Genomic DNA, 21,109 nt, shown 5'->3' with positions numbered 1-21,109 from the left:
CCAGCCCCAAAGAGCAAAGAAGCCAAGACAGCCGGCTCTCTTGACTTCCTCTTTAGCCACGCACAACCTCTCCAGCCGGGAGAGGTTGCGCACGCTTTGGCAGAAGCCAAGACAGCGAGCAGGATGGATCCCCCTCGCTGTCTTGGCTTCCTTTTTAGCTGCGGGGCTGGGAAAGCCCGAGCTTCCCCCGACCCTAGCCCCCAGAACGGGTCCGGAAGCGGGGGCGAGGTTGCACGTAACCTCGCCTTCGCTCCCGGAGCTTGCTGCTATCCGCAAGCCTTCGGAGCCCGGTGGGCACTCCCGCTGGGCTCTGAAGGTTTGCGGATAGCTGCCCGAAGCCCGGGGTGCGCAGCGCTGCGCTCCCCGGGCTTCGGGCTGCAGGCTGCTATCCGCAAGCCTTTGGAGCCTGGCGAGAACTCCCGCCGCGCTCCGAAGGCTTGTGGATAGCTTCCTGAACCCTGGAGAGCGAGAGCGAGAGAGCGCTCTCCAGGCTTCAGCAAAAGCCTGCATTCGCTCCATAGGACGCACACACATTGCCCCTTCATTTTTGGAGGGGGAAATGTGTGTCCTATAGAGCGAAAATGCGTCCTATAGAGCGAAAAATACAGTATGCTAGCGAGGGCCTATTTGACCGTCCCAGCTTAAAAGCGCCTCTCAAGCCGGGGGAAATTGCAGTCTTCCACTTGCCAGTGGACGGGTGAAAAAAGCAAAAACAGCTTGAAGAGGCTGAATTTGGATGGGGAAAACCCAGATTCGAAGGAGCCTTGCCTCCCAGCTCAAACTGGCAGCTGCCTCAGTACAACCTTGCAGGCACAAAACTCTCCCCAAAAAATATTTTTCGCTCTATAAGACGCACCAGACCACAAGACGCACCTAGTTTTGGGAGGAGGAAAACAAGAAAAAATATATTCTGAATCTCAGAAGCCAGAACAGCAAGAGGGATCGCTGCGCAGCGAAAGCAGCAATCCCTCTCCCTGTTCTGGCTTCTGGGATAGCTGCGCAGCCTGCATTCGCTCCATAAGACGCACACGCATTTCCCCATACTTTTTAGGAGGGGAAAAGTGAGTCTTAGAGAGCAAAAAATACGGTATTTCCCATGTGCTCGCCCTAAAGGTTTTTCAAAAAATAAAAATACAAACTGCCAGGTTAGGCTGTGCCCTAACCTTTTACCCAGAGATGCTGGATTTCCGACTGCAGGAAATGCAGATTTTTGCATTCGCTCACACCCTTGTGAAATCATAAATCGATCCAGACCTATTTGTTTTTTAGCATTTCGTCTGACGATCGGCAAGGCAGCCCATTCCCACTCCTTACTGAAAGGTTTGTGGATGGACACCTGCTGCAAGTTTTGCTTTAGACCTGTTTCTAGTTGCAAAGACCAGCCGCCGAAGTTTTTAACACACGGCAGGGCTGTGTGTGTGTGTGTGTGTGTGTGAGAGAGAGAGAGAGAGAGAGAGAGGTGGAGAAATCTGGTCTATTCAAGAAAGACGGTAGAGCAGTGAGGTGGGTGTAGACTGTCCCACTGCAAAGAATTTTGTTTCTTTATAATATATAACCCAGCCTCCCTGCAAGGAGAAATCTAGCACCTCAAGGTAAAAAATTGTTTCCGCGCAATCAAGAAATCCAGCACCTCAAGGAAAAAACAGTTCCCGCGTAATCCCTTCTCAGCTATGCTCTTTCCCCTTATTCCCAGGACATGGAAATTTTAACACAAGGGCAGCATTTATTTCAATATATAAAAAATTATTTATCCACCAGCAGCGTGATGGGGTACAGCCTTCCTCCCACTGCTTCTTAGCTGCTTCCCATGTCCCGACCCAGAAAACAATTCCACACACACAAACACAAAAACCCACATCTCCGAAACCAAACATTGCAGGGCAACGCTTGAAGATGGACAATTTACCAGCACCCAAAAAATAAACCGCACACAAACACACGCTCCCAGTTAAAGCAAAATAAAACCTTTTTTTCCTGTGATTCCGGGTGGAGAAAAAGTCCGTTGAGAGGCAGGGAGGTCTGAATTCAGAGAAGTCGCCTTTTTGGTGCACAGAGTCTGGTTTGCGATGCGAGAAGGGGTTGCATGCAACTTGTTAAGCAGGTGTAGATTTGCCGCCGCCCCAAGAAAACACCTCCCTTCATAGGAAAACGGGTTGTTCCTGTCCGGTCAGAAGACGGTAAGTTGATGCCGGCATGGTTTTGATGTGAACCTGGAATAAAAAAAACACAAGGGGTGTTTGCGTTAAAGCGATATCACTGGGGAACAATTTTTTTTTGCCACTTTCTGTTGCGTGAGATTTTTCAGCCGTTCTTGTATGTTCTTTCAAATGCAAGTCACTTACATTTATACTCCTATACTACTTTGGCTATGCGTTTAATAAAATGTTGAATTCTTGCACTGTGAAAAACAAAGATTACGGTGAAAAGTGAAAAACATGAATTGAAGAGAAAAAAAACACCCAACTAGAGCTTACAGAACAAAACCAACTTCAGATGTGAAATCAGCACGTCGAAATTAGGTTAGAACGACTGCAGGTGTCAATGCAACAAAAGTTTTGTTCCCCAGTGCCACCCAACAAAAAAAGTTGACTTTGCTAATGTCCGACTCTTTGTGACCCCCTGGACCAGAGCACGCCAGGCACTCATGTCTTCCACTGCCTCCCGCAGTTTGGTCAAACTCACTGCAGATGGTGACAGCAGCCATGAAATTAAAAGACGCCTTCTTCTTGGGAGAAAAGCAATGACAAACCTAGACAGCATCTTAAAAAGCAGAGACATCACCTCGCCAACAAAGGTCCGTATAGTTCAAGCTATGGTTTTCCCAGTAGTGATGTATGGAAGTGAGAGCTGGACCATAAAGAAGGCCAATCGCCGAAGAATGGATGCTTTTGAATTCTGGTACTAGAAGAGACTCTGGAGAGTCCCATGGACTACAAGAAGATCCAACCTCTCCATTCTGAAGGAAATCAGCCCTGAATGCTCACTGGAAGGACAGATCCTGAAGCTGAGGCTCCAGTACTTTGGCCACCTCATGAGAAGAGAAGACTCCCTGGAAAAGACCCTGATGTTGGGAAAGATGGAGGGTACAAGGAGAAGGGGACGACGGAGGACGAGATGGTTGGATAGTGTTCTCGATGCTACCAGCATTAGTTTGACCAAACTGCGGGAGGCAGTGGAAGACAGGAGGGCCTGGTGTGCTCTGGTCCAGGGGGTCATGAAGAGGCGGACACAACTAAACGACTAAACACCAACATCATCATCATCATTATTATTATAAGTACTACTACTACTACTATTCCACAAAAAAACCCACACCCCTGCAGATTGTCAAAGTTTCCCACCCCTCTCGGAAGGCTGACCCCTTTTCAATTTTTTTGCTCTGCCTGTGAAGCCAAATGCATGCAATTTGGGGGTGTTCCTATACTTGCAAATTCATCATCTCGATAAATAATGCTTCGCTGGGAAGGGATGCTTTGATGCCCACCTCGCTGACCGCCTGTGTCAAGATCTGGATGATCTTCTCGTGTGGCATGGCCACCACGCTCTGCCCGTTGATCTCGATGATCCGGTGTCCCACGCGGATCCCGCCCCTCTCTGCGATCCCCCCTCGCATGAGGCTGCAGATCTGGAGCAGGAAGAAGGCAGAGGGACCCTATTTAAGAGTTGGGTAAAGGTAAAGGGACCCCTGACCATTAGGTCCAGTCGTGGCCGACTCTGGGGTTGCGGTGCTCATCTCGCTCTACTGGCCGAGGGAGCCGGCGTACAGCTTCCGGGTCATGTGGCCAGCAGGACTAAGCCGCTTCTGGCGAACCAGAGCAGCACACGGAAATGCTGTTTACCTTCCCGCCGGGGTGGTACCTATTTATCTACTTGCACCTTGACGTGCTTCCGAACTGCTAGGTTGGCAGGAGCAGGGACTGAGCAGCGGGAGCTCACCCTGTCACGGGGATTCGAACCGCCGACCTCCCGATCGGCTAGTCCTAGGCTCTGTGGTTTAACCCACAGCGCCACCTGCGTCCCAGAGCTTGTTTAGTTTATACCTAAATCCGTCACTGCTTTCATGCAGAAGAGACACACCCCCCCCCCGAGTTTTAAGAAGACAGGTAAAGGTAAAGGGACCCCTGACCATTAGGTCCAGTCGTGGCCGACTCTGGGGTTGCGGCGCTCATCTCGCTTTATTGGCAGAGGGAGCTGGCGTACAGCTTCTGGGTCATGTGGCCAGCAGGACTAAGCCGCTCCTGGCAAACCAGAGCAGCGCACGGAAACACCGTTTACCTTCCTGCCAGAGTGGTACCTATTTATCTACTTGCACTCTGACGTGCTTTCGAACTGCTAGGTGGGCAGGAGCAGGGACCGAGCAATGGGAGCTCACCCCGTCATTGCGGGGATTCGAACTGCTGACCTTCTGATCAGGAAGTCCTAGGCTCTGTGGTTTAACCCACAGCGACACCCGTGTCCGATATATATATATATATATATATATATATATATATATGCATATATGCTTTCGTAGATTTTCACGGGTACAGGAATGCAGGTTTTGGTGTCCTCGGGAAGACACCCGAGGACACCAAAACCTGCATATATGCATATATTTATGCATATTTGATATATGCACATATGAAATATGCAACTATGCATATTTATGCAAATCTTTCCAGTGTTATGGGCCTCCAAAGGTCTTAATGCAGCCCCGTTTGCAAGTTTGCTTTGTTATTTAAATTCACTCCAATCCCCGCCTACCCTCCAAAAAACACCCCGCAAAACTTTTCACCACGCAGCCTGGCTCGCTCGCTCGAGCCACCTAAGTTACTCACAATGCCGTTCTCCACGCAGAACCCCAGCGGGTATTTTGCATCAGGTCTCCGCACGATGGCGGTGGTGACGGGCGGGCAGTGGACCACGCTGAGGGTCACCACAGTCTGGCTTTTCAAATCCTGGGAAGGGAGAGCACAGAAATTTGAGGAGTTGGCTTACAGCGGTGCCTATTTATCTACTTGCGCTAGTGTGCTTTCAAACTGCTAGGTTGGCAGGAGCAGGGACGGAGCAATGGGAGCTAACCCCGTCATTGCGGGGATTCAAACCGCCGACCTTCTGATCGGCAAGCCCAAGAGGCTCAGTGGTTTAGACCACACGTATCCATAGCTGTCAACTTGCAGACAAGCAGCCTCAAAAATAAGGGATCAGCAGCCAAAATAAGGAATTTTCCAAGCACAGGTATGTTCAACTTCTGAGCCCCTCCAAGCCAAAGGCAGAAAGCCAAGCCAGCAGCCAAACGAAGCCTCAAGCGGTGGTTCCCACAGCGCAGCAACCCGGCAAAGGGGATGCAGCAAGGGAAACCACCATCACCTCTCCGCTGGGAAGCGCTGAGCAAAGGCGAGTCCCCAGGCAACGCGGCCGATTTGATCGGCACAAGGCATGCAAGCTCCACCCCCCAGTCGTTCTTAGACTCCTTATTGGGTGAGCAACACAGCCAAGCAACACAGTTGGAGCCTCCCTCCTCCCTGGCCGGCAGGGAGGGAGGGCGGGAGGGAGAGGAGCTGCTTCCTTTGAAACCCGGGGAATTTAAGGGACATCATCAATAAGCAGCCGGACACGGCACTGGGATAAGGGACTGTCCCGCCAAATACGGGACGGTTGACAGCTATGGGCGTATCCCCACGTATCATTGTCCCACCACCTCTTCGCAGACTCTGAGGCTTCTTTGCTTCCCACCAGCCCTGGGAACGAAAAGGAGTCTCCTCCTCCGCCGTCGCTCACCCGTATGATGCCCTGGCAGGAAGCCAGGGGCAACCCCACCAGGCTGGTCCCGTTGGCTGACATGATGCGGTCCCCGATACTCAGCTTCCCCGACCGCTCCGCCGCACCTTTGTGCATGAGGTTGGCCACCACCACAGTGGGCAGGATGGAGCCCCAGCCCGACTCCACGATCACGATGCCCAGGATCTCCCCTTTCTGCTTGTGGATGACGACCTAAAAGGTTAACACAGGGCAGGAATCAGTGCGGCGCCGTCTGTAGGAACTGGTAATCTTTCAGTGCGTCTATCCAAAACTTCCCTCTTGTGGTTTATCCCCACAACAGCTACTCACTTTGGGCTTAAGTCAAGCAAAGTCTAATTTGTCTGTGCCCAAATGATCTTTGCTATGGGTTAAACCACAGAGCCTAGGACTTGCCGATCAGAAGGTCGGCGGTTCGAATCCCCGCAATGACGGGGTGAGCTCCCGCTGCTCGGTCCCTGCTCCTGCCAACCTAGCAGTTCAAAAGCACGTCAAAGTGCAAGTAGATCAATAGGTACCACTCCGGCAGGAAGGTAAACGGCGTTTCCGTGCGCTGCTCTGGTTCCCAGAGGTGACCCGGAAACTACAACTAATCCAGAATGCGGCAGCCAGACATCTGAAGGCAGCCCTGTTCGGGGAAGTTTTGAATGTGTGACATCTTAGTGTATTTTTGGTCTTTGTGGAAGCCGCCCAGAGTGGCTGGGGAAACCCAGCCAGATGGGCGGAGTACAAATAATAAATTATTATTATTATTTATCTAGACCAACCCCCTACAATGCAGGTGAGCCCACCCACCTCTGGGGAAAGGAGGGGAAAGATCCGTCCTTACTTCCTTACAGTTCTCTTGCTTGGAGAAGTGCGCCAAATCGCCGTTGTACAGCTCTTCTCCCGGGACGAAGCTTTCATCGCCCTCATCGTCGCCGCATCGCCGGGGGTGGAGTTGGTCGGGGTCGATGCCACTGGCCCTCAGGAACTGCTGGTACGCGACGCTGAAAGCTTGGCCGATAGCTTGGGCTATCAAGGGAGCCTGCGGAAGGAGAAGGCGGGTTTCCGGTGCGGAACTCGAACCCAGGACCGCGGGGTTAAAAGTCACATGATCTACTGACTGAGCCGTCAACGATAACAACATCAGCAGCATGGTTGTGACTACAATTATTATCGTCACACAGAGCCGATAAAAATAAATGATTTTTTAAAAATCAGATTTTTTTATTTGATTTTTTAAAAATTAAAACAGAAATCTGATTTTTTAAAATGTAAATGGCATTTTTAAAATAAAATGCTTTTTTTGGGGGGGGGAAATCTTTCTAAATATTTTCTATCTCAGTTACATTATAGTCCAAAGGCTATTCATCAGGAAATAAGGATTGGCTTTAAGTTTTTTTAATAAAATAAAATTGTTTAACCACATCAGTTAATAAACATGGATACATACGCTATAATGTCATTGTTTTAGTTAAGTAAATTATTTAAATTGTCATTAAGGAAATGATTGTTTTCCCCCCTTCCAATAAAGTACAGCAGAAAAGTTGCCCAAATATAAACAGTTAACTTACTAAACCTCACAATCATTTCATAATTATCTATGTATTTCTAATAGTAAAACCAAATCAGTCATTTTTGATATAGCTGTAAAAACTGCTCTGAAAACTCATTATTCCAAAAAACCGAAACCTTCCTCTGGTTGTCAATATTAAGATGATACCAGCAAGAACGAGTGGGGGGGGGGGACCAATTTGAATCAAGTCTTACTGACCAGCGATTAAAATTGATTTGATATCAGTCAAATCCACCCTGTTGCTATATTCCACTTACTATTTATTGCTTGTCATAAGGACTAGAAACTTGATTTCAAAACACAGCTCTCTGCATTCTACCTCTCCTAGCTCTACCTCTCTTTTAAATCAGAACCAGTGAAGGCAGTGAAGGTCCTGTGTGAGTGCCTGGAGGCGGTTGGAGGATGGATGGCGGCTAACAGATTGAGGTTGAATCCTGACAAGACAGAAGGACTGTTTTGGGGGGACAGGAGGCGGGCGGGTGTGGGGGATTCCCTGGTCCTGAATGGGGTGACTGTGTCCCTGAAGGACCAGATGCGCAGCCTGGGAGTCATTCTGGACTCACAGCTGACCATGGAGGCGCAGGTCAGTTCTGTGTCCAGGTCAGCTCCCTCTGGTACGCAGCATGAGACCCTCCCTGCCTGCGGACTGTCTCGCCAGAGTGCTCCATGCTCTAGTTATCTCCCGCTTGGACTACTGCAATGCTCTCTACGTGGGGCTGCCTTTGAAGGTGACCTGGAAACTACAACTAATCCAGAAAGCGGCAGTTAGACTGGGGACTGGGAGCGGCCGCCGAGACCACATAACACCAGTCCTGAAAGACCTGCATTGGCTCCCAGGACGTTTCCGAGCACAATTCAAAGTGTTGGTGTTGACCTTTAAAGCCCTAAACGGCCTCGATCCAGTATACCTGAAGGAGTGTCTCCACCCCCATTGTTCTGCCCGGACACTGAGGTCCAGCTCCGAGGGCCTTCTGGCGGTTCCCTCACTGCGAGAAGTGAAGTTACAGGGAACCAGGCAGAGGGCCTTCTCGGTGGTGGCGCCTGCCCTGTGGAACGCCCAACCTTCAGATGTCAAGGAAATAAACAACTATCTGACTTTTAGAAGACATCTGAAGGCAGCCCTGTTCAGGGAAGCTTTTAACATTTAACGCTGTATTGTTTTTAACACGTGACTGGGAGCCGCCCAGTGTAGCTGGGGAAGCTTAGCCAGATGGGCGGGGTATAAATAATAAATTATTATTATTATCATTATTATTCTCCTTTCCATTTCTACACGGGATCTCACACACATATACGGCCCCCGAGGTTCTCCCCCGGCCCCCGATTTCCCCAAGCTCACATCCGCCGAGTGGAAGACGTGGCAGATCATCTTGTAGAGTTGCTTTTCGGCAGAGGTGTCGGCCCGGCGAGGCAGTTTCCGGCGGGCCATGAGAACCACGATATTCCCGATGTCAGCGATGTAGGAGATAGTTTGCAGGAGATGGTCCATCATCGCCTCCTGGGAACAGAGAGAGGGAAATGAAGGAGATGTCACAAGGAATAGGAGCCAGGCTTTGGCCAAGTGTTTTTGGCACTCGGAAATCCCTGGCGAATCCTCGAACTCGAGCCCCGCTTCCGCCTCTGCCGCTAGGCTACCCGGAAGCCCGCAAGGGACGCACCTGGGAGTCGGCCGTCAGGACCTTGATCCTCTGCGTGGAGATGAAGAGGTCCACCTCCGTCATGGGCTGTGATTCTCCTTCGGGGGCCTGTAAGGCAATGGCAGGCGTCTTGAGGCAAGCGATGGCCGGGAAATAGAGAGACGGGGTGGTCGGGAAAGGGAGAGACGTGGGGCAAGTGATGGCTGGGAGATGGAGCAGCATGGGGCAAGTGATGGCTGGGAGATGGAGAGACATGGGGCAAGTCATGGCTGAGAGATAGAGCAGGATTGGGCAAGTGATGGCTGGGAGATTAAGCAAAGAGGGGCAAGTGATGGCCGGCAGAGGGAGCAAAATGGGGCAAGTGATGGCTGGGAGATTAAGCGAAGTGGGGCAAGTGATGGCCGGCAGAGGGAGCAACATGGGGCAAGTGATGGCTGGGAGATTAAGCAAAGTGGGGCAAGTGATGGCCGGCAGAGGGAGCAACATGGGGCAAGTGATGGCTGGGAGATTAAGCAAAGGGGGCAAGTGATGGCCGGCAGAGGGAGCAACATGGGGCAAGTGATGGCTGGGAGATTAAGCGAAGTGGGGCAAGTAATGGCCGGCAGAGGGAGCAACATGGGGCAAGTGATGGCCGGCAGAGGGAGCAACATGGGGCAAGTGATGGCTGGGAGATGGAGCAACATGGGGCAAGTGATGGCTGGGAGATTAAGCGAAGTGGGGCAAGTAATGGCCGGCAGAGGGAGCAACATGGGGCAAGTAATGGCTGGCAGAGGGAGCAACATGGGGCAAGTGATGGCTGGGAGATTAAGCGAAGTGGGGCAAGTGATGGCCGGCAGAGGGAGCAACATGGGGCAAGTGATGGCCGGCAGAGGGAGCAACATGGGGCAAGTGATGGCTGGGAGATTAAGCAAAGTGGGGCAAGTGATGGCCGGCAGAGGGAGCAACATGGGGCAAGTGATGGCTGGGAGATTAAGCAAAGGGGGCAAGTGATGGCCGGCAGAGGGAGCAACATGGGGCAAGTGATGGCCGGCAGAGGGAGCAAAATGGGGCAAGTGATGGCTGGGAGATTAAGCGAAGTGGGGCAAGTAATGGCCGGCAGAGGGAGCAACATGGGGCAAGTGATGGCTGGGAGATGGAGCAACATGGGGCAAGTGATGGCTGGGAAATTAAGCGAAGTGGGGCAAGTAATGTCCGGCAGAGGGAGCAAATGGGGCAAGTGATGGCCGGCAGAGGGAGCAACATGGGGCAAGTAATGGCCGGCAGAGGGAGCAACATGGGGCAAGTGATGGCTGGGAGATGGAGCAACATGGGGCAAGTGATGGCTGGGAGATTAAGCGAAGTGGGGCAAGTAATGGCCGGCAGAGGGAGCAACATGGGGCAAGTGATGGCCGGCAGAGGGAGCAACATGGGGCAAGTGATGGCTGGGAGATGGAGCAACATGGGGCAAGTGATGGCTGGGAGATTAAGCGAAGTGGGGCAAGTAATGGCCGGCAGAGGGAGCAACATGGGGCAAGTAATGGCCGGCAGAGGGAGCAACATGGGGCAAGTGATGGCTGGGAGATTAAGCGAAGTGGGGCAAGTAATGGCCGGCAGAGGGAGCAACATGGGGCAAGTGATGGCCGGCAGAGGGAGCAACATGGGGCAAGTGATGGCTGGGAGATTAAGCGAAGTGGGGCAAGTAATGGCCGGCAGAGGGAGCAACATGGGGCAAGTGATGGCTGGGAGATGGCGCAACATGGGGCAAGTGATGGCTGGGAGATTAAGCGAAGTGGGGCAAGTAATGTCCGGCAGAGGGAGCAAATGGGGCAAGTGATGGCTGGGAGATGGAGCAACATGGGGCAAGTGATGGCTGGGAGATTAAGCGAAGTGGGGCAAGTAATGGCCGGCAGAGGGAGCAACATGGGGCAAGTGATGGCCGGCAGAGGGACAAACATGGGGCAAGTGATGGCTGGGAGATTAAGTGAAGTGGGGCAAGTGATGGCCGGCAGAGGGAGCAACGTGGGGCAAGTGATGGCTGGGAGATGGAGCAACATGGGGCAAGTGATGGCTGGGAAATTAAACGCAGTCAGGCAAGTGAGGGCCGGCAGAGGGAGCAACATGGGGCAAGTGATGGCCGGCAGAGGGAGCAACATGGGGCAAGTGATGGCTGGGAGATTAAGCGAAGTGGGGCAAGTGATGGCCGGCAGAGGGAGCAAATGGGGCAAGTGATGGCCGGCAGAGGGAGCAACATGGGGCAAGTGATGGCTGGGAAATTAAACGCAGTCAAGCAAGTGAGGGCCGGCAGAGGGAGCAACATGGGGCAAGTGATGGCCAGAAAATGGAATCACATGGGGCAAATGATGGCCGGCAGAGGGAGCAACATGGACCAGACCACAGACCCCTCTAGCCCCACCTCCTGCTTCCAGAGTTGAACAGCCTGAGTGCCCCAACGGAAAGTCCACAAACCTCTCCCACTCTGCCCCTGCCAGAAGGCGCCGAGAGAGATAGACTGTGGCTGTACCTGGAGGCTCCGCTTAGGTGGAATTAGGAATGCTAAAGGATCCCTTGCTGGATTGGACCAAAGCTGCATCTACAGCAACACATCTCTGGGGACAGAGGTTGCAGCAGCTGCCCACTCCCCTTGGATCTCACCTTGATCCTGTCCACGGCTTTCTGGGCTTGTGCCATACGGACGTGGGTGGGGGGGTTCCTCTCGGAGACCAGCTGCGTGGAGCCCAGGTACTTGGCCCCGAAGATCACGCCGTCCAGCAGATCTTCGGGCTCGCAGGGGCCTGGGACTGGATTAAACGACGAAAGGGCCCGTTTCTTAACGGAACGTGGAATGGAACAAAGCAAAAAAACAACAACACCCTTTCCCTCAACCCTCAAGTTTCTAGTCCACATGGGGGAAGTTCTGCACCTGGAACAAGAGTAGCTCCCCTCTTTTCTGTATGAGATTGTGATAGGAATTTTGAGGTCTTAGATATATGGCAATGTTCATAACCACACATACCGTGTTTTTCGCCCCATAGGACGCACTTTTTCCCCTCCAAAAATGAAGGGGAAATGTGTGTGCGTCCTATGGGGCGAATGCAGGCTTTCGCTGAAGCCTGGAGAGCGAGAGGCATCGGTGCGCACCGACCCCTCTCGCTCTCCAGGCTTCAGGAAGCTCTCCGCAAGCCTTGGAAGCCCGGCGGGAGTTCCCGCGGGCTCACAAGGCTTGCGGGCAGTAGCCTGCAGCCCCGGCGAGTGTCCGTAAGCCTTGCGTGCCCGGCGGGAGGTCCCGCCGGGCGCGCAAGGCTTGGAGCAGCAGCCTGCCGCCCGAAGCACGCGGAGCCCTCTGGAGGGTGCCCCGTGCTTCGGGCAGGTGTGCGCAAGGCTTGGGGCGGCAGCTGCATCTGGGGGGGAAATAATTTTTTTTTATTCATTCCCCCCCCCCCAAATGAGGTGCGTCCTATGGGCCGGTGCGCCCTATAGGACGAAAAATACGGTACATAGATCAGCACAGGAAGACCGACCTGAAGCCATTTTGATTCCTAAACCGAGCCAATGTTTTCTCTGCAAGGTCAAAGTGGGAAATCTCCCCATTGTCTCTTTCCTCACAAATCTTGTCTTAAGGGTATGTCTGTCTTTGAATAGGGTGTGAGCCTGTGACCTGGCCCAGGAACTAAGTATTTATCACTACAAAAGACTGGCCAGGCTCCCCAGGCAATCCAATCAAGTAACCAGCCAGACAGGAGATAAACAACGACAGGAGAAAAACAACCTTCAAATTTCTGCTGTAGACCGCCTTTTCTGTGACGTAGGTGTGATGTGTCGGAGGGGTGGTCTTAGGTTACACCCCTTCTGTGATGTATGTTTGATGTTTCTGGGGGTGGCAATTTCAAAAGTCTTTAAAAGGCCTTGCACGACATTTTTCTGGGTTCCTCCTCTCTCCTGCGTGTGAGGGGAACACCCTGTTGTAATCGATCAATAAAGGCCAAGCTTACTAGCTGCTTTGCTTCTCAATATTCTCTGGATGGCCTCTGTTATCTTCTTCTACCAATAGGGAACCTACCATATTTTTTGCTCTCTAAGACTCACTTTTTCCCTCCTAAAAAGTAAGGGGAAATGTGTGCGCGTCTTATGGAGCGAATGCAGGCTGCGCAGCTATCCCAGGAGCCAGAACAGCAAAAGGGATCGCTGCTTTCGCTGCCCAGCGATCCCTCTTGCTGTTCTGGCTTCCGAGATTCAGAATATTTGTTTTTTATTTTTTTGCTCCTCCAAAAACTAGGTGCGTCTTATGGTCTGGTGCGTCTTATAGAGCGAAAAATACAGTATGTAAGGACTCTATATGGGCTCTTGGATACCCCGTAAGGGAAAAGGGCAAATTTTTGTTTACAACAAGAGTGGAAGGGTTCAGGTATGCCCAGACACAGCCCCACACGTTGAAATACCCCGACCCTCAACACAGAAGCCTCCTCCTGCGAGTGGGTCAAAAAACCTCCTTCGCTCACCTTCTTTGTAAGTCGGCAAGGACGACAAATCCGCTTTATCCTGTTCAAAGAGGGAAACAAGAGAGTCGCGGTCGGTTACATCCTCCTTCGAACTTGCTTAGTCGGCTTGCAAACCGCCTCGTGCATTGTAACGCAGAAAGGCGGCGTGCATATAAAAAGCAAAGTCAAATGAAAGCTCCCTTATTCTTCTAAAGGACCTTGCTCTGTCTACACCGCTGGTAGGCGGCTAACAGATTGAGGTTGAATCCTGACAGGACAGAAGTGATGTTTTAGGGGGACAGGGGGCGGGCGGGTGTGGGGGATTCCCTGGTCCTGAATGGGGTCACTGTGCCCCCGAAGGACCAGGTGAGCCGCCTGGGAGTCATTTTGGACTCACAGTTGTCCATGGAGGCGCAGGTCAGTTCTGTGTCCAGAGCAGCTCCATCTGATACGCAGGATGAGACCCTACCTACCCGCAGACTGTCTGGCCAGAGTGGTGCATGCTTTGGTTATCTCCCGCTTGGACTACTGCCATGCGCTCTGCGTGGGGCTGCCTTTGAAGGTGACCTGGTAACTGCAACTAATCCAGAATGCGGCAGCTAGACTGGGGACTGGGAGCAGCCGCTGAGACGACATAACACCGGTCCTGAAAGACCTCCATTGGCTCCCAGGACGTTTCTGAGCACAATTCAAAGTGTTGGTGCTGACCTTGAAAGCCCTAAATGACCCAGTAGACCTGAAGCAGCATCTCCACCCCCATCGTCCAGCCCGGACACCTGGGTCCATCTCCTGAGGGCCTTCCGGCTGTTCCCTCCCTGCGAGAAGCGAGGTTACAGGGAACCAGGCAGAGGGCCTTCTCGGTGGTGGCACCCTCCCTATGGAACGCCCTCCCATCAGATGTCAAGGAAACAAACAACTATTTGACTTTTAGAAGACATCCGAAGGCAGCACTGTTTAGGGAAGTTTTTAACGTTTGAAGTTTTATCGTGTTTTTAATTTTCTGTTGGGAGCCGCCCAGAGTGGCTGGGGAAACCCAGCCAGATGGGTGGGGTATAAACAATAAAATTAATCTATTATTGTTGTTGTTGTTGTTGTTGTTGTTGTTGTTGTTGTTGTTGTTATTACTATGGTGAATGGCATTGGCGTTTCAACCCGGGACAAAGTGTGCACCCTCACGAGACGCTTACCACCACGTCTGAAGAGCAGGACGCCTCTTCCTCGCGGGCAGACCCCGGCACCGGCCGCCTCCAGCCCAGCTCCGGCGAAGGTCCCCCCAAAACAGAATCAGCGGAGGAGAGAGGTGTCTCCTTCCACTGCCGGGGGCCTTCCCCCCGAGCCCTGTCCGAGGCCAATTCCCCGGGGACCGTTCCCCCGGGACAGCTGCTCCCGGCCACCGCGTCCGAGCGAGCGAGGGGCGTTTCGGCGCCCGCGTCGGCAGGGGACCCCCGTTCGTAGCGAAGGAGGCTGAGAAGATCCTCACTCTCAACCTCCGCTGACAGCAGCCCTCGCCCCCTCCGCGGGCGCACCGGACCCCCCAAGCCGTGCCCGGTGGCGATGTGGAGCGGGCAAGGGGCCCCCTGGCACTCTTCAGGCGCAAGGAGAGGGTCTCCGTCGCCTTCGGAAACACGGCCTTCTTCGCCGTCGGAGGCGGGCAGAAGACCGTCTTCGGACGTAGGCGATCGGTCTTCGAAATTCGGGCTGAGTCGCTGCAGGCGGGTCAGGAGGCCGTGAAGATGCAGGTGATCGGAATCCGGGGCGTCTTCCTCTTCGTCCCGGGCGATGTCCGCATCTTCCATTTCTACGAGAAGCTCAGCCGGGTCTGCGGGTTGCAGGTCGCTTTCCCCCAAGGCTTCTCGGGGGCCCGGCGTCCAGCCGGCGTCCCCGGACACGGGTTCGGGAGACGCCTCCATCACGACCCTGCTGGAGGAAAAGCAAGGTTCAGCCCTCTGAGAAGTCAGGGCATTGTGGGGAGTGATATAAACAGAAAGGAATGTAAGCTCTTTTTATATGCAATAACAGCAGCAAGAATATGACTGGCCCAATAATGGAAGCAAGAAGAATTACTGACGATTGAAGAATGGAGGATGAAGTTAACGGACTATGCAGAGCTAGATAAACTAACAGGAAGGATTCGAAACCGGCAGGACCATAAATTCACGAAGACTGGAGTAAATTTACGGACTACTTGAAAAGATATTTGTGAAGATCAGACGGCGTTTGTAGGTTTGCAAGAAGTTTTGTGAGGAGTGTAATTGGAAGTATTGCAAAAATGGAGAAGGGGAAGGGTGATTTGTTAAGAGATGTAAAGGTAATATAAAGTTAAGAAATGCATAAGAAGTGGTTAAAACGGTGGATCATCAGAGGTGCTGATGGAAGTCTGAAAAGATTGTATAAGTGATAAGTTTTGTGGTACAGTGGTGCCCCGCAAGACGAAAAACTCGCTAGACGAAAGAGTTTTCCGTTTTGGAGGCGCTTCGCAAGACAAATTTCCCCATGGGCTTGCTTCGCAAGACGAAAACGTCTTGCGAGTTCTTGCGAGTTTTTCCCCTTTCCCCACCCCTTTTCTAAGCCGCTAAGCCGCTAATAGCCGCTAATAGCGCTAATCCGCTAATGGCCGTGCTTCGCAAGACGAAAAAACCGCTAGACGAAGAGACTTGCGGAACTGTACATTTTATAATTTATATGCAAACCCCAGCCTAACTGGCGAGCCCAAATGTACATAAAATTGATTCAAAACATGTGGATAACTACAAGGAAAGTATCACAGCACTAGCTGTTTCCTTTTTAAAAAAGCCTTTTGTTGTTGTTACTATTATTAAGTGTTTCCATATTTCAAAAAATTGAAAATACAGACACAAAATTTGTTTTGTTTTTTTACAAAGTGGTTGAGCTTTGTTTGGCAAAACCTCCGAAAGCACTGAAGATTTTTAGCTATCTGCCAAAAAATCAACACTTCCGACCAGTGCCGGATTTACGTTTAAACTAAATAAGCTGTAGCTTAGGGCCACACTCTCTTGGCCCCCCCCAAAAAAAAATTTAAAGGAAAAAAACTGGATTTCCAAAGTAGAAGATAAAAAACAAAATAAAACCTACATCTAGCAACAGTGTTTTGTGTTGCGTGGGTTCCTCTGATGTAAGTCATGGGCCCTGCCTGCTAGCCTGCTCCCTAAAATATCACTGGTTTGCTCCTTTCTATATATAGGGTGCCTACATTCTGCATGGACTGGTTGCATGGCAACATGGGCAAATGGCTTGAGATACCTATGAGGTCCATAAATTACCATATATAGCATATATTCAACACACACAAAACAGTGACCATTTGTTGTTGACAAAGGACAGCTGGACATAGAAAGGACCCCATTACCTTCAGTAGTTTAGGGCCTCATCAAACCAAAATCTGGCCCTGATCCTGACATAGGCTGCCGTGGACATATTTACCGATTTTGTTTCAGATGGACGGATCCCAGATAGGTCTTAGAATTTCAGTTGTAAAGCCCCCTGACCGTTAGGTCCAGTTGTGGCCAACTCTGGGGTTGCGGCGCTCATCTCGCTTTATTGGCCGAGGGAGCCGGCGTACAGCTTCCGGGTCATGTGGCCAGCAGGACTAAGCTGCTTCTGGCGAACCAGAGCAGCGCACGGAAACGCCATTTACCTTCCCGCCGGAGCGGTACCTATTTATCTACTTGCACTTTGACGTGCTTTTGAACTGCTAGGTTGGCAGGAGCAGGGACCGAGCAACGGGAGCTCACCCCGTCACTGCGGGGATTCGAACCGCCGACCTTCTAATCAGCAAGCCCTAGGCTCTGTGGTTTAACCCACAGTGCCACCCGCATCCCTTTAAATCCTTATACCACTCTTAATCAGAATATCATACATCAGCTCCCAAGAGCCTGTTGGTGGAACAGGAAGGTTTTCAGCTGCCACCGGAAAGACAACGAGAAGGGAGCTTGCCTGGTTTCCCTAGGCAGGGAGTTCCAAAGTTGCCTCGGAGGAGCCAACACCAAGAAGGCCCTTTCCTGCATCCCCACCAAGCGGGACCGAGAGAAGGGCCTCTCCAAAGATCCCAAAGTTGCCTGGGAGGAGCCAACACCGAGAAGGCCCTGTTCTTCGTCCCCACCAAGCGGAACCGAGAGAGGGGCCTCTCCAAAGATCTCAAAACCCAGACAGGCTTGTATGGGACGACACAAGAACCTTGAACCTGCTCTGACAGCATTTGGGGGCCCGGGAGCCCTGTGCCGTGGCGGTCTGCCCCACTTCAACCATCCTGAGGGGCTGTGTTTCGCACCAGGACCGACCCCCGCCCCCAGTGCACCATTTCAGCGAAATGGGAAAGGGAATCCCGATTCCTGCTTTTCAGCGGGGAGTCGTATGAAGTTTAAAAACAGGTTTTACCTGGAGCCCTGGTTAACCACTTGCTTGTAACCTTGGGGGCTGGAATCTGGTGGATTTGAAAGCCAATCAGATCCCTGGGCAATATCTGAGCCGCTCTGGGCCTCGGGTGCCGCCAATTCGGAGATCACAGATTCTCCTTTTGGAACGTGGGATTGCAGACGGCCAGGAGACGGACCGGGCTGTTCCCAGTCGGAAGAAGCGTCTGTTCCGCAGGCATCTGGGTCTGTCGCCATGCGCTCCTCTAAGTCCATGGAGAGGGTCTCTGGGGGGTCGGTCACCAAATTCGCCTCTGACTTGAAGTCCATCTCGCTGTCGGTCATGATGGGGGAAGGAATAGCCCTACACTTGAAAACAAAAGCGAGCATACAAGACCAGGCTCCGGGGAGACCCGAATTCAAATCCTACCACCCACCTGACCGTCAACCTCCCTTGGGGGTCAGTGCTAGAAATCTCCCAGGTTATCCCGGTAAAATTAGCAAAAATGTACAGTGGTCCCTTGGTTACGTTTCCTCTTCACTAACCCTAGGAATTAATTTGTGGCCTGCATTCTCCTTCTGCATCAAAAACAACCCAAAACCTAGCATTTATTAATTGCTAGGGTTTACCCTAAATGTAGAACAGCGTTTAAAAAAATAAATAAATACAGATGTTGCAGATTGGAATGTGGAAACGGACGCATGGAACAGACTTGCGGACGCTCACACGGTTTTGTATTTTTGTTATACGGTGGTCCCTTGGTTCTCAAACGCCTTGGTTCTCAAACAACTTGGAACCCAAACACTGCAAACCCGGAAGGAAGTATTCTGGTTTGCAAACATTTTTCGGGAAGCTGAACGTGCTCCGTTTTGAGTGCCATACTTCCGATTTGAATGTTACGCTGAGATCTCTCTGTTTTTGCTATTTATTTTGCGTTTTTGCGGCTCTTTTGTGTGTGTGACTGTGTGGAACCCAGTTCAGCTACTGATGGATTGATTGATTGTGTGACTGCAGTACATAGTTCATTGCTTTCATTTTATGGGTCGATGGTCTCGCTAGATAGTAAAATTCATGTTCAATTGCTGTTTTAGGGGTTGTTTTTAAAAGTCCGGAGTGCATTCATCCGTTCTGAATTGCTTTCTATGGGAAAGCGCGCCTTGGTTTTGGAACGCTTTGGTTTTGGAGCAGACTTCCGGAACGGATTAAGGTTGAGAACCAAGGTACCACTGTATCTGAGATTCTAGCACTGCTGGGGGGGGGGGCGATGCTCAAAGCCCATCCAGCCTCGAAGGGTTGTTTTTGGGATTTAAATGGGCCCAACATCTGGAAAGAGCAATGCACACCGTTTTAAGAAGAAAGGTAAAGGTAAAGGGACCCCTGACCATTAGGTCCAGTCGTGGCCGACTCTGGGGTTGCGGCGCTCATCTCGCTTTACTGGCCGAGGGAGCTGGCGTACAGCTTCCGGGTCATGTGGCCAGCAGGACTAAGCCGCTTCTGGCGAACCAGAGCAGCGCACGGAAACGCCGTTTACCTTCCTGCCGGAGCAGTACCTATTTATCTACTTGCACTCTGACGTGCTTTCGAACTGCTAGGTGGGCAGGAGCAGGGACCGAGCAACGGGAGCTCACCCTGTCATTGCGGGGATTCGAACCGCCGACCTTCTGATCGGCAAGTCCTAGGCTCTGTGGTTTAAGAAGAAAAGGTGTGGTATAAATGCATTAAAGAAATCTAGTCTAGTATTTTGTTCTCACAGTAGCCAAAAATATTACAATTTACTGAACTTCGCTGCAATTTTGGAGAACTGCAATGTGCTTCAGGCACCGATATATGCTAAGATAATCGGCTCGGAATGTTTCTGTTCAGGCAAAACTGCCCCGACATGTTCAGGTCTTTTTACTTTTTACTTTACTGCCGATTTTGGGGTTTGGGCCTTCTTTTATTTTTTTTAGAAAAACGTTTCCAACGGTTTTTGAACTCATCCTTCGCAGGTCGTTTTAACCCTTCTCGTAAAAGCACTTAGAAGTTTTGCTACGGTGGTCGAATCAATTAAATTCAATTAAATTTGGGAAGGGCGGCTAAAAAAGCAAAGACAACGTAACTGATATGGTAATGATTTCAGAAAAGGAAATGGCACAATTTGGTTGCCGTCTGCAGATTTTCTTTCGGAGAACAGGACTCGCGTCTATTTTATTTTTTTCACAAAACAACAATAAATGTTCCCCAGGCATTTGAGAAATTAAGAGATATTTGCAGCTATCAATGCTTTTGCAAGCATTATTCCAAATTCCGGGCGTGCTTTTTCACAAGGCAAACCCATGCATGTTTACTCCCAATGATTCCCACATCCAATATGTGCCTAGAGTTGCAGCCTTAAGGTGGAAGTCTAACCCCATCTACTCAGAAGTAAGCCTTACTGAATTCAAGGGCGGAGGGCTTACTCCCAGGTGATTGAAGTCAAAACTTAATTGCAATGCTTTGCAAGCCTTTTTTAAAAAGCAAGCAGTGAATTCTGGGCATGTGTGGCTTGTTTACTTAGGAGTAGGCAGGGTTATTGTTATTTAAAGTATTTACAAACCACCCAAAGGACTGAAACGGACACAACTAAACCCACCCCAAAATTAAACAAAAACACAGAACTCAGCTATAGGAAAGTTGCCAGTCGTTGCCATCAAACCACCCAATTTTTAAAAATTCAGATTGAATTAATTTTTGCCTGGCTTGATGTATAACAGATCTATAAGCTTGCCAGATTATTTCACACTGTTTTGGTTGCATTTCAGACGGTTTATAAGCAAAACGAAGCGGATGCAAACTTTTTAAGGGGGAAAAACTCACTTTCTGGAAAACTTTTTTGTTGTTGCTGCAGAGGAGGAGCGACCAGGAGAGGAGGAGCTTTGCAAACCTGCAGGTTTTGGTGCTTTTTGCAAGCAGGATCCGGCCCGCTCATTCCGGGTCAGGGCATTGTTTGTTGCTGCTGTTTGGTTTTTCTACCCCAGCCTGCAACTTGCTAATCCTTTCTCAGAACTTCTTTTTCTTCCTGCTGGGTCTTTTCTCTCCCTGTGGATTGAGCATGTGTGGGGAGGAGGGAAAAAGAAAGGAATAAAGGATTCTGGGAGGTGTAGTTTTCTTGGTTGCACGGTGCTCCCATCAGCCTCCAAAAGACTGATCAGCCGCCGGGTCAAACAGGGAGCCGAGATGTCCCTTTTAAACGCGAAGAATAATCCTGCGTCACCCAGAAGCTTGCAGATTGCTTTTATCAAAATATATATACACACACACATGCATTCAAAAAGCAAAACATACCTGAATCA

At 51.0% G+C, this 21,109-nt stretch overlaps 2 protein-coding genes across 2 annotated transcripts in view; both read right to left on the bottom strand.

Moving 5' to 3' along the window:
- The window catches only part of GAMT (guanidinoacetate N-methyltransferase), a 218,826-nt gene extending 206,331 nt beyond the window's left edge, over nucleotides 1–12,495 (bottom strand). Inside the window, exon 1 of the mRNA XM_083720716.1 lies at nucleotides 12,447–12,495. Within this exon, the coding sequence (XP_083576842.1) occupies nucleotides 12,447–12,480 (34 nt within the window). The 5' untranslated portion in view covers nucleotides 12,481–12,495. The remainder of the gene's footprint in view (nucleotides 1–12,446) is intronic.
- On the bottom strand, nucleotides 1,208–20,878 carry APBA3 (amyloid beta precursor protein binding family A member 3). Its single transcript, XM_083720327.1, is given in 13 exon segments — nucleotides 1,208–2,210; nucleotides 3,485–3,625; nucleotides 4,818–4,937; nucleotides 5,761–5,973; nucleotides 6,608–6,805; nucleotides 8,676–8,834; nucleotides 8,995–9,081; nucleotides 11,605–11,750; nucleotides 13,449–13,488; nucleotides 14,615–15,347; nucleotides 17,823–18,161; nucleotides 20,634–20,683; nucleotides 20,686–20,878. Coding segments are annotated over 13 exon segments (2,358 nt in total). The 5' UTR covers nucleotides 20,746–20,878; the 3' UTR covers nucleotides 1,208–2,138.
- Between the last annotated feature and the right edge of the window lie 231 nt (nucleotides 20,879–21,109).

Source organism: Podarcis gaigeae (genome assembly GCF_964106915.1).
Source record: "Podarcis gaigeae genome assembly, chromosome: 18".
Classification (NCBI taxonomy): domain Eukaryota; kingdom Metazoa; phylum Chordata; class Lepidosauria; order Squamata; family Lacertidae; genus Podarcis; species Podarcis gaigeae.
The sequence above is the reverse complement of the archived record's forward strand: the minus strand, read 5'-3'. Positions and strand labels throughout refer to the sequence as shown.